This window comes from Anopheles coluzzii, chromosome 2 (genome assembly GCF_943734685.1).
Source record: "Anopheles coluzzii chromosome 2, AcolN3, whole genome shotgun sequence".
Taxonomy (NCBI): Eukaryota; Metazoa; Arthropoda; class Insecta; order Diptera; family Culicidae; genus Anopheles; species Anopheles coluzzii.
This window is the reverse complement of record NC_064670.1, coordinates 105,151,898-105,164,217: the sequence shown is the minus strand read 5'-3', so window position 1 is coordinate 105,164,217 and position 12,320 is coordinate 105,151,898. Positions and strand designations below refer to the sequence as shown.

Here is a 12,320-nt window from a genome sequence, read left to right as displayed (position 1 = left end):
TTGCTTCCTTCCTGCTTGTGAGCGTAACTTTACGCTGACCCTCATTGAGGTTGGTGGGTATTAAGTGAGCAAACATTCTGCTCCCACACCGCTGCAAAACCACATTGTTTACCAGCGTACGTAAATCGCCGTAGCGCAACTACTGCTGCAATCTGTTTCCATGGGATGGCGCTAGCGTCATACAGAGCCTGCAGTCTCTAATGCAGCGTAGCTTTGCAGCGGGGTTTTTTTCTTTCTTTCTCGTTGCTGCCCACCTAATCCTTCTAGCCTGAAGTTAATCTTTGCGGTTATTAAAGCTTAAGCAAGTGTTTTTCATTCACTTTGCCGTCCGCTGGAGGTTAGAGGTGGTTGACCACCGAAAGCGAGGGGTTTCCGTGAGCTGAAGTTGTACACCATAGACTGCGAATGGGTAGTTTATGAGAGGGGTTTTAAGCGTGTAGCTGAGCCCTAGTGTGTCGGTCACGATTGTATGACTTTGAGAGTAACTTTACAATCACGTTACGCTAATTATCTGTCTTTTCTTTTTAGACTGTGTTAGTTTTAATGAAGCGATTATTGCAGTAATGTTTATTTTTCCAATTAGTGTACCAATAGTGGATGCACTTGAGAATAAGCTGACAAGACTTTTTGTCTTAATACAGCAAAGTTTTTGAGAAAGTGATGTAACTGAATGAATATACTGCTAGTCCATTGATTTTAGAAGCACCCTTGATTGCTTCCACATTAATCTCATGTATTGCATAATACCTTTTAATTTCTTAAGTATGATTTTCAACACTCTAAAGGTCTATGATCACTTTTTTAACCGGGATTTCTTGATACAAGGTTTGCTAGTCATTTTTGAATGTGCACATCATTATTCACCACTTCCAAGATGTTCTTCAACAGCTGTCAAATGGTCTATTTGCATCATAATACAATTTCTGTTCTTACATATGATTTTCAACATACTACAAATAACTGTCAACTTAATCCTGCTTGAGACGTGTTGAAAATTATGTGAAAAACTGAGACATTACAGGATTTTCCCAGTCAGTTTCAAATTTAAACGTTATTATTCACCGCGTGCTAGATGTTAATCCACATCAATCTGTTGTTTAATTTCCATCATCATAATTTTTAATTTTTTCAGCAAGATTTTCAACACGTCTCATGCTGGATTGAGCTGAGAGTTAATTTTTATGTGTTGAACATCATGTATTCAAATTGAAATTTCATTTCGAAGCAAATAAAACATTGGATAGCTGTTGAAAAACATCAAGGATGCAGTGAATAATTATGTGCACATTCGAAAGTGATTTGGTAAACCCTGTGTTGCGATGTAAATACAACATTTAACATTTAACAATAACAATAACAGCTGTTGAAAAAAATCTAGCAAGCAATGAAAAATTGAATCGGTAAACACTGTACTAATTTTGAAAATATAATATAAATCTTGATAAGGTGTGGATTCATACCCATTAATTGTTGAAAATGATACTGAAGAAATTTAAAATAATTGGGAAGGAAATGAAACATCAGATTGATACAGGATTAACATCTTGCACGCGGCAAATAACAAGGTTTACATTGGAAAATTACTTGGAAACCCCTATATAGCGTGGTTTGAATCATTCGATCCTTTTGCAAAATTAAACGTTTAAATAGAATGTGGAACTTCATCGCTTATGATTGTTCTAGTAGAAATCAGCATTTCATTGAACCAAAACGTCAAAGCATGATTTGAGATGTCTAGTTTTTGTTTAATTTTCTATTTTCCTTCATTCTTTCAAGTTTTCTGTGTCAACAGACACTTCCTTTTGCTTTGTATTATTTATTGATTTATATATTTATTGATTTATTTGTTTTAGATTGAAATTTATTACGCTTTTCTTTGCCTGAATCAATTGATTGATTTTCATTTCACCATTTAACGCTCTGCAATACATTCTTATCGAAATCCTTACCATGCATCCTTACACTCGGTCGTATATTTTAATTAATTACGTTCAATTTCATTACATCGCATCGACGATGTATCGACGTGCTTGACTTGACTTGATGTCGCACAAATTGCTTTCCCGCTTCAAAAAAACGCACACAATTCCACGACTCGGCTCGGTCATTTTTCTTCCAAATCGACTGGATCGACCGGCGTAATGAGCGTGCATGAGGATGAGTCCTTAATAGCGAAAAACCACCCCACCCTTCGAAAGCCAAAGTTTATTTATTTTCATTGCGCTCCACCATTGAATGGCGTTTCCGGGACGTGACAGGCACACACACAAACACACACTTAGTTACTCACTTGCATGGGCAGCAAGGGTGTGAGAAGTGAAAGTTTGAAGGTTAAGTAAATCTACAAACAAATTACATTTTCCCCGCTTTTGCTTTGCTATTCCAATGCTTTCTTCTTTTGCGTGCGTTGCGCTAACCGCATACCGAATGGAAGAAAGAGCGCACGAGAGAGGACGAATGCGCCGGTTAGCGTATCGGGCAAGTCGGAAAGATAAACAATCAATTATTTATGAAACAAAGGCGAACAAATGCCTTCTCCCCCCCCCCCCCTGCGACGTGGCATTGTTCCGAAATCGATCGACTTCAACGACCGCATACTGGGGGGGAAGTCGAGCTTGTTCCATTGCCGATTCCTGCTGCGAAAGGAAATGGAGACTTTGCGAGAGCATAGCAATGTTCGTTGCTGTTTTTTTGTTTTCATCCACTGGCATGTTTCTTTGTTTTTCGATCAAAATCAAAATCCATCTCCGAGCCGATGATGGCAATTTCAACAGCAACAAGCGTTTGGTGGTTATTTACTTTTTGCTGTTTTTTTTCTTCTCCTGCTGCAAAAGAAACAAACGACCTTCCGGGATGTGCCCCGCGTAACGATTGGCCGCGATAACGATAGATTTCACCAGTGGGATAAGCTTCCTCCCTGTACTGTTTTTTTGTGTGCCGTTTCTCACTGCCTTGCGCTTTCGTTCATAAATAAGTGAAATAACCCAATAAATCTTCTAATGTAATCTTTTAATAATGTTGATTTTAAAATTTATGAGGTTTAGCCCGGGCCCGGGTGGTTCGGCTTCGGTGCGGGCGGAGGCCAAAGCGTAAAGGTCGCGGGGTTTCAAGGTTGGGTAGAACCGCCGAATGTCAACGGCGGCGGCGGCTGGTTGGTTGGTGCTGGGTGAAAGTCATTTATATTTTCCAGCCCCTCGCTTGGGAGGATGAATTTTTCATTAATCTCGCGCATTGGAATGGTATAGAATGAAGGAAGTAGAAGGAAGGGTAGAGCGGTGAAGAAGCCTCTCCGAAGGGGGTGATGAAAATCGAACCGTTTGAGCGTGGCACAGATTTGCTGTAATGGATTGAATCTTTGTGTTGAATTAATCAGCTGAGAGATCAACAATCTGGTTGTATTAAAAAGGAAGGAAATAATAAATAAAAACAACAGTTGTTCTAGTTCTGATTAGATACTCGGTTGGGCTTCTTGAAGAACCAAACATTACAGACAAACCATCTGATGTACCCCTTAGTGGATGACATTCGTCGTAAGTGTCAATTTTATTAAGCTGCGATTGATCCTATTCTTTCGATTCCCAATCATATGATGATAAGTAGCAAAATAGCTTCTTGATTTAAGCTCCAAAGCAGCAAATAGACCTACCCCCAAAATCAATACCCAAATATCAATTCACCTGTTTGGACGATTCGTGGTGATGTTACACTTTTATCGCTCTTTCAATGGTGTCACGCATCAATGAGGACCCCGTGGCTCGACATGCTGCCTTAATTTACGTAAGCCATAAGGAAATGGCCCACTTTTTTCGTTCCTTTTTTACGTTGCCCTCCCCCCTCCCCCCCCCATTGTGCCATTTTGCCTTCTTAATCCACTTTCCCGCTTAGTCATTGTTTGGTTGGGTGAATGGTTTTCGTCGCTATCCCGAGTCGATTTCGCCCAACTCCTTGTGGCTTCCAAACCAGTTTTCCAGACAGATCACCTTCACCTTTCCCGGAATTTACCGGCACACCATCAAAGACTTTCCCTGTTTTCCCTAGCTCCTGAAAGACGGCGTCGTTTTCGTTCGTCGCATGACGCGTGTCGTATCGTGACAAGAAGTCGTTTCTGCTATTTTTCAATCTATTAACCACCGTCACCTTCCGTCTGTGTTTGTTTGCCTGCTCTCTGCCTTCCCAGTCCGATGCGCATTAATTCGCTCGCTTGCCCCCAGGGGGGAAAACGGACTCGGGGAATGGAAATCCATCGAAACAGATCCACACCACTCCGCCGCCGTACTCGCCTACTCCCTCGGCAGAAGTTTATCATGCTATCATAATCAATTAATATCCAGTTTGTCTTGGCTTCACCAGGCTTCTGCCGGCATTCAGTATCGCCGCAGGACACGCTCTTGTGCTGCATATTTTACGGCGAAAGAAAGCGAAACGAAGTAGGCTTTTTTCCTGCTCTACCACCCCAAAGCCGACGACCATATGGTATCGATTCCACGGGATGGAATCCTTCCTGTGTCTGTCTTGGGTCTCGTGTGTTGGAATTTGTGCCGGAATGGGGCTTAGCGTCAAGACATTGAATGAAGTTAACCTGCTGGTGCTGCTCCATCTGCTTTGTCTGTCTTGTGGGCTTTTCGGCGACGGCAAAACGAGCCCATATCACGCCATGAGTTGGCACGTTCAAATTGTGCGCCCGTATTAACTTTTCGGCTCTCTTTATCGACTCCCAGAAGCCATCACTCAAGGGGCTGCGAGTTGGCGTAAGCGGTGGCGAAGTGAGGAACATCTAGAAGAATGGCATAAGCTGTTGAATAAAAAGGCAAAACATCTATTCCACCTTCACACATGCGAACCATGCGGGGCTCCGGTGATCCGGAACCATTGAGCCATCGCCGCCCTGCTGTGAAGATGAAAAATTAACCTTGTAGCTCGAAAGGGGGAAAAAGGTATGCTTTTGGGTCGTCGGGGGAAGTGTAGCATGAGTTGACATTAACCCCGACCTACAATCGTAGGTTTTTAGGACGCACCCCACCAGCAATGATGATGACGATAATGGTATGAAAGCGGACAGCTTCTTCTAATTGCTAATGCTAAATTATTTGATCAATAGGATATCAATTTGCCCTAGATGGTGTGTCGAGGGGAAGGCAGGTTAATGGAAGGGATTTTGGAGCAGCAAAAGCAACGGACCGGATGATTGATGACTGTTTTTGTGGGGGTAGATAGGCTTTGGATAATTCTGAAGCAACAGAAGCCATTTTTGCAACAAAAATAAAATAGAAAAGGAACTAGAGAAGGATTTTCAGTCTTCGAAGCATTATTTTTAGTGTATTTCTATATTCTGCTTTTATATCATTTTAATAAAAGGTCAATTTCAGCAGTTGTTTGCAATTATGTTATAAATATGACAAAACTATACATTTTATGGCTTAAAATAGTGATTTTGAGACACTTGTGTTGAGTTTATTTAATGATTTTACAAAAAATGATAAAGCAATTCTTGTATTTTGGCAGTTACAGGGTTTCCCAAGGTTTTTGGCTTGTTACTTGTGCTTCCCGTATGTTGTGGTGTGTTCCCTCCATATTTTGGGCAATTCCTAGACATTTTGGGTTCAATTGTACTAATGTCTAATGGAACGATACCAACAAATCGTGGGAACGATCCAAAAATATGGGAACGATTCTATAGAAAAATATTAATAAATCGTGAGACGAGCCCAAAAACTGACGAGTATTATCCAATAAATCGTGGGAACCTTGTATATGTCTCGTTGGGCTGAATTATGTAAAATTTGTTTAGTTGAAAAAAGGATAATTTATAAAAACACTACCCTTTTTAGATCAACACTATTATTTGAATACTACAGATGAATTATTTATCTTTTTTATTATTGAAAAGTATCACAACAATCGATCTGTGGTCCAGCGCGTGAAAGCCAAAGCCCCTTCAATCGGATACATTACTGTACTGACGTTTTGCCTCGCCATTGATGCTGTCAATATACCCAGTTCCGGTCCCATTCAGCCAGAACAATGGTCAAACAATCCGCTACTTTTATAATTACTCCTACAGTGAAGAAGGCAAAACCAGACAATCAATCCCATTTCAGGTTGAAGTAAAAACACATAAAACTACCCAGCCTGTAAAAGTACATCCAGTCGAGTGTCTACTCCCCGCTCGAGTTGTTTGCATACAAAAAAGGGATGCTCCACGTTGGCTCATTTCTTTGTTTGCAGTTGTGCACTTTTGCACGGCCATTCATTGTTCGTGGTCAGGGCAGAAAAAGTAGCAATGGGTCTCTTTTTTTGTAATACAAAACAAAACCAACACCAGGTGACAGTAAACGTACGACTGGACGAAAGCGTAGACGAGGTGCAGCGTTATCCTTTCTTTGTGAGCGAAAGGAGAGAGAGAGCGCCAATGAGGGAGTGTAAAGGAGGAAAAAAAAGTGAATTACGACCCTACATGCCAACAACCAACAACACACCGCCAACTCGATCGGTGATGTTGCAGCAAGTGAGGCAAAAGAGAAAACATTTACCACCACATTACCACCAGCGGTGCGCATCGGGACGCTCTCCTGTGCCATGGCTGGAAAACATCCATACTGTTGCAACAGTACGGGAAAAATAAAACAATTCACCAGACTGTATAAAAAGTTGTCGTTCTGCTTTGTTTTTTTTTTTCATTCCATTTCCTTAGGCTTTCTTCACCCTCATCTGCAACATTTTCCTATCCACAACAACGTTGCCTCATTGTTTCATCGCTTGGTTTTGGCTTTATGTGTCATTTTAATGCCATCTCTTGCCTTCTCTTCCTTTTGCATTTCATTTTTGTATGTTTTTTTGTCATTCTCCTTGTTTTTAATTTTTCTTTTTTTGTTTGTGTGTTCCCCTCTCGACTGAAAAATATCTGGTTTATGTTTGATGCCGATACCGGCCGGAAGGAGAAAGGCACTTTCATCTTTTTTGTTTTACTCCACCCCAGCACTGTACACTCCACTGATGGGGTGTTGTTTTCTATTTCCTTGTCACCGGAACTCCGGAAGCAGTACCTCGTATACACGGGGGCCCGCGAGATGAGCTGATTGTATAATTTTGAATTTTAATGATGCGCGTGATTGTCGTCCGGTTTTTGTTTTGTTTTAGGGGAAAGTCGTCGGTTTTTTTTACTTCACTGAAGTATTATTAGCAATGTCACCCAACTGTGTTCATTGAAGGGAAGTTTTTTTTGTTTTGTTTGTTTCTTGCTATTCAATTTTCCATTATCGTCATCACTTGTAGCAGGCGATGGATTTCTGTCACCGTCAGTTAAAGATTGCCGCGTTTAAGGCGCAGAGGCCTGGCCTCTTTTGTTTTGTGCGCCAATTACGCACCTTCCCTTGCGATTGGCAATCTAGCTTTTGCTAGACGCAAACAGGAAGCTAATTGAAATTCATATTTCTTCGAGTGCGATAACGACGCAAATTAGGTTAGTGACGATTCGTTAATTTTTTATCTCTCCTTCTTTCTGTGTGTGTTTTTTTTTAAATTACTTTTGACTGTTGTGGATCATCTTTCGTTCGAAGGAAGTGGTTGTTTGTTTGTTTGTTTAAGTGAGGGTGATACTTTTTGCTGATGTTTAGGGCGACTTTAAGAGTAGATTGATTTTTTATCAGTAATTTTAGGTCTTTGAATGGCTCAAGCGTTGAATAATTAAGGTTGAAACTTTTTTTAAAACAAAGCAAAAAAAGGAGCTTAAATTTGTGAGTTTATTATTAAATAAACCAATAGTGGAGCCCTTGACGATTTTAGTCAGCTTTTTGTATGGAGTTTGACAGTTGGAGGCTGAAATCATGTAAACACTCATACGTACAATACCACACACAAAACTAGACTTCAATTTTCAATCTAGCTTATTCTAGCCTCAAAGCAAGAATTAGATTCGATTATCTGCTCGAAACATGGCAAAACAAGGTAGTACATTTATCCCAAGGTTCATTAAAGAGATCAGGTGATGAAATCCGGAATCAAAGTGTATGTAGTTCAGGTGTTCTCATAGCATGTTTTTTATAACCAAATTTGAATATCACTTTTTAACAGGATGGGTGAAAACTTTTGTTCAAACAAATTTTTTGGAGGCTTGACGAAGATACAAAACATTCTTAAAATCTTCATTCAGAGATAGAAGCAATAAAAATCAGCCTTCTAAATTCATACACCTTGGGATAAGCCCACCTGTATATTATACCGACTTAGAAAGCTGCTCAAAAACTGCTATACAATGCAAACAGCTAACAGGACTGAAATTTCAGCCTACGAACTTAAAACAGAAAGGTCCCCAGTATTTGTAATTTTACATGGAAAACACTTTGAAAACTGTTACAATAGAAATAAACTGTAAAATTGTACATCCAACGCAAGCTAAAGATACAATTTTAATGAACCATTTAGTCATTATTGCATTGTGTGCCGAACAAACACCGGAGAACAAATTACTTAGTCACAATAATCCCCCTCCAACACACTCATCTTAAGCTCACCGTTGAGTAGTTCTCCTCATGCACTTCAGCAAACTGTTGCGAGAACAATACCCGACTTAAAAGCAATCTTTTATGCAAATAAAACAATTCCAACCGTACACAGACGCTGTGTCTTTTGCATGCCAGGGCAACTCGCCCCAGCCCCAGCCCGATTCACGCTCCAGCTGAGAACGATTTAAATCATTTCCGTAAACACTAACCGATAGCTTTCAGCCTGCTGCCACTGTTGACTCAATCACTGCCTAGCAAATGGTGAATGGATGAATGGATGTTGTTCCTGTTTCTTCCCTTAACACACACACACACACACGAAACAAACCGAACTTGCCAAGTGTGTTGTCATACAATGCTCGAGTGAATCTATTCACTACTACTTGTTCTCAGCCCCGAATGAATGATAGTCGAGAGTGTCTGTTTGGAGTGGTGCTGCTGCTCGAGCACTGGCACTAGCGGGGCTGAAAGTTCTACAGCGTTCCTTGAGCGGCACAAAAAGAAGAGGCGATAAGCAACTCTTGTCATCGCAAATAACAATGAACACGTTGCGTCGTTCCCTCTCCAGCCCGTAGCCCGTCACTGCCAAGCCAGCACACCGGTTGCTGAAGCGTGTCAAGTTTGCTTTTTCCCTTCGAGCAACGCGAACCGCACAGCGCCAGTGCTCCTTATGGTCGATTTTTGCAGTGAGTTTTCCATCTCCACCTTCCCCCCTGGCTGCTGGCAGCAGCAGAAGAGCTAAGCAAATAATCATTATATTGTAATTTAATTGAACGCCACGGTGAAAGAACCGGGAGTCCAAAGTTCAAAAAGATTTCCCTTCCTCGGATTCTTCCTTTCACGCCCACACCGCTCGATCGATTCGAATCGAACTGGAGCAAAGTGTCGGAAAATGGCTGCAATTGAGCTGGAAAAGAAAGTTTTTCCACGCGGAAAACATTCCATTCCCCATCATCCTCCCATTGCTTTGGCTCATCACTGGAAAAAAGCTTGAGTGGCCTGTTGTGCGAACGAAAACAGTCGTCACACCTCGTCCTCATGCAGAACGGCAAAAGTGTGGAAAGTGGCAAAGTTTCCTCTCATTACCATCGACAGTCGACAGGGCCGTGGACATCATTAACGTCCTTTTTGTGCAGCAGTTCTGCTGCTGATGTCGCTACCATTATGAGCGGTCCTGTAGATGGCAGCTCGGTCAAGTTGGAGCTGCATCTTCGAGTGGGGCTAATTGTTTGTTTATGCTGTCGTTTCATTTTATTCGATTGATCCTCTCGCCGCACATTTGGCACCTCGTTTGATGGCCGCAACGCACTAATGAGCTGCTTTATTCCCTTGTGCCAAACACTTATGCTTTCTTTCTTGTATTTCCTCTCTCTCTCTATCTCGGCAGCTACTACGCCTCAACACTGTTTGGGCCGCTACAGCAGCAACCAAACGCACAGCCACGGCCTCTCAAGCGCCAACGGTTGATGGCACCGAACCGGATGGGAATGACGCCGAAAATGAACGGTGCTGGACCGATCCTTGCGCATAGTCACGCACAGCAACAGCAGCAGCAGCAGCAACAGCAGCAACAGCAAGTGCTCTCCCAGCAACAGCAACAGCAGCAGCAGCAACAGCAACAACAAATGCATCTCGTAGCACATTCGCAACAGCTTCAGCAACAAATGCAAGCCGTGGCAACGGCAAGCCCTGTGCCGGGGGGAGCTTGCAGTTTGGGCGGTTACTACACCACCCCGGTCGGTGGTAACATTGGCTCGAGCAACGGTGTGCCGATGCAGGTGCCGAACGGGTGCATCGGGACGAATGGTTACATCAACAACAACAACTGCTTGCTGAACGGAACGGAGCTGAGCGGTGGTGGAGGTGGTGTTGTTGGCGGAGCGGGCTGCAACATATCAAGCAACATGTCAAGCTACACCAACGGCCAGCACGTGGTTGGACCGTTCAAAACTTACAGTAAGTAGTTTTTTAAGGAAATATGTTACAATGAAGAATATTGTTCCCATTTTAAGACCATTTTGGAATACAAACAGACTTGAGTATTCAGCACCACACTAACGTTTGAATGTTAAAAATAGGCTTTTGAATAGAAAAAAAAGTCTAAAACAAATAATTGCTGTTTATGACCTCATCTTACAATGTTAATATTCAAGGTTACTTGCAAAATAAATCCTTGCGGGCTAACTTCCGTCAGGTATCCGGAATTTACGCCATTTCGGACTTGCGGTTATGCATGTTTTTAGGATCTTCCTTCGATTTTTATCAATTCCTCGTCAGTTTTCGCGACAAAATTGTTGAAGTACTCTTGGATGGGACGCAGCTGGAGGATGTTGGACCGGTTCAATGACTAGACATTGATATTCAGCCTCTCCAACTCCTAAAATGATCGCTTCATGTTGTGGCGTCATTGCCTGCAGCTACAAAGCCTGTGGATTCGATTTCAGTTTCCGAACATGTTTGTTCATGTTTCAAAGGTATTTTTCTATTGCTTTGGTCAGTTGCATCGATCTCCCGGCCAAGCTAACGCAGCGATGTAGCGACTTTTCCCTCGGCCTTCATTTTCAGCTTTCTTTGGAGCTTCTTGTCTCTTAGGGTCTTCACCCATTCAGAATCGGGCTTTCATGCAATGCTCTAATTGTTGTTTAATAGTGCCAAACTGTTGTAGATGCTGGAAAAGGCTTATACCACGCACTCAAACAGCCGCACGAAGTCCGTATTAGACGCCACGGAGTACCTTTCTTTGAACCCGCACACTACTGAACGAAGTTGCTTCACTTTAATGGCCATCAGGGTTAGAGTTTGACTGATAGAGGTGTCACATTTACTCTGATGACTCATGGGATACTATTATTGAAAGTGCAATTATCGTTTCGTTAGTGCAGGTAACGATAAAGGTGCAGGTAACGCCATGAAAAATCGACAATATTTGTAAATGTTAAACAAACCCAGCTCCTTAAGTTCGCAATCTCCCTTTTCATGACAGATTAAAGCAACACATCCTTCAAAAACCACCAACCGATCAAGCGTGAAGTTTGCTGTTTAACCCACAAAAAGCATTTCAAATATTGATTGCCACAAAAACCATCGGCATGCCATGCAAAATGCTGGCCAAGGCTACCAGTAAAACCGACCTTCTTCTCTTGAACCTTTTTATACATGTGTATGTGTGTGTGTTTGTGTGTCTGTTATGAGGACGGTAAGCACTGCCACCGTTTCAACACCTTCCGGCCACTCGCCTAAATATCCCATCGCATGCCATCATCATCATCATCGTTCGGTGATTCGGTTCCGTGTCGAAGGCATCGTTCAAGCGTAAACTCTAAAGTACGTCCCCGTAACCCCTTTGGCAAAATGGGAATCCAAGGCCCACCAAAGGTCCACTATCTCGAACAGCACCACCAAGAGCAAGAAAATGTTCTCATTTACAATTCATTGAATTTACATTCATAATTATACTTCTACTTCCCGGTCGGTTCCGTACGGTGCCGGTGCCTTCTGGGCATGGTGGCCCACAAAGTGTCCTGTTGTGTCTTTCGGTTGGATCAACTCGGGTTTTTTTTGTTTTGCTTCTATCACGCCTCCCGCCACCTTCCAAAGCGATTCTTGGTTCCGAACGCTTGCCCATTAACGCGGTTGTTTGGCTGTTGGCTTGGCGAAGAAAACTCTTCTTCCCCTCAAGGCTACTGGGAACTACCGTACTCGGTGGTTGCTTCTTATTTTGTAGCGTGCCGATTTTCTTTTGATTTTCCATCGCCCTTGTAATGAACTGCGAGCGCCGAACCGCACCGAAGTGGACTTCCCAACCCAGCGGCACTCATC

At 42.4% G+C, this 12,320-nt stretch overlaps 1 protein-coding gene across 2 annotated transcripts in view; it reads left to right on the top strand.

Moving 5' to 3' along the window:
• LOC120951145 (uncharacterized) overlaps positions 1 to 12,320 on the top strand; it is an 81,221-nt gene that overhangs the window by 54,860 nt on the left and 14,041 nt on the right. For both annotated transcript variants that reach the window (XM_040369692.2, XM_049605639.1), the window contains exon 6: positions 9,889 to 10,457. In XM_040369692.2, the coding sequence (XP_040225626.2) occupies positions 9,889 to 10,457 (569 nt within the window). The remainder of the gene's footprint in view (positions 1 to 9,888; positions 10,458 to 12,320) is intronic.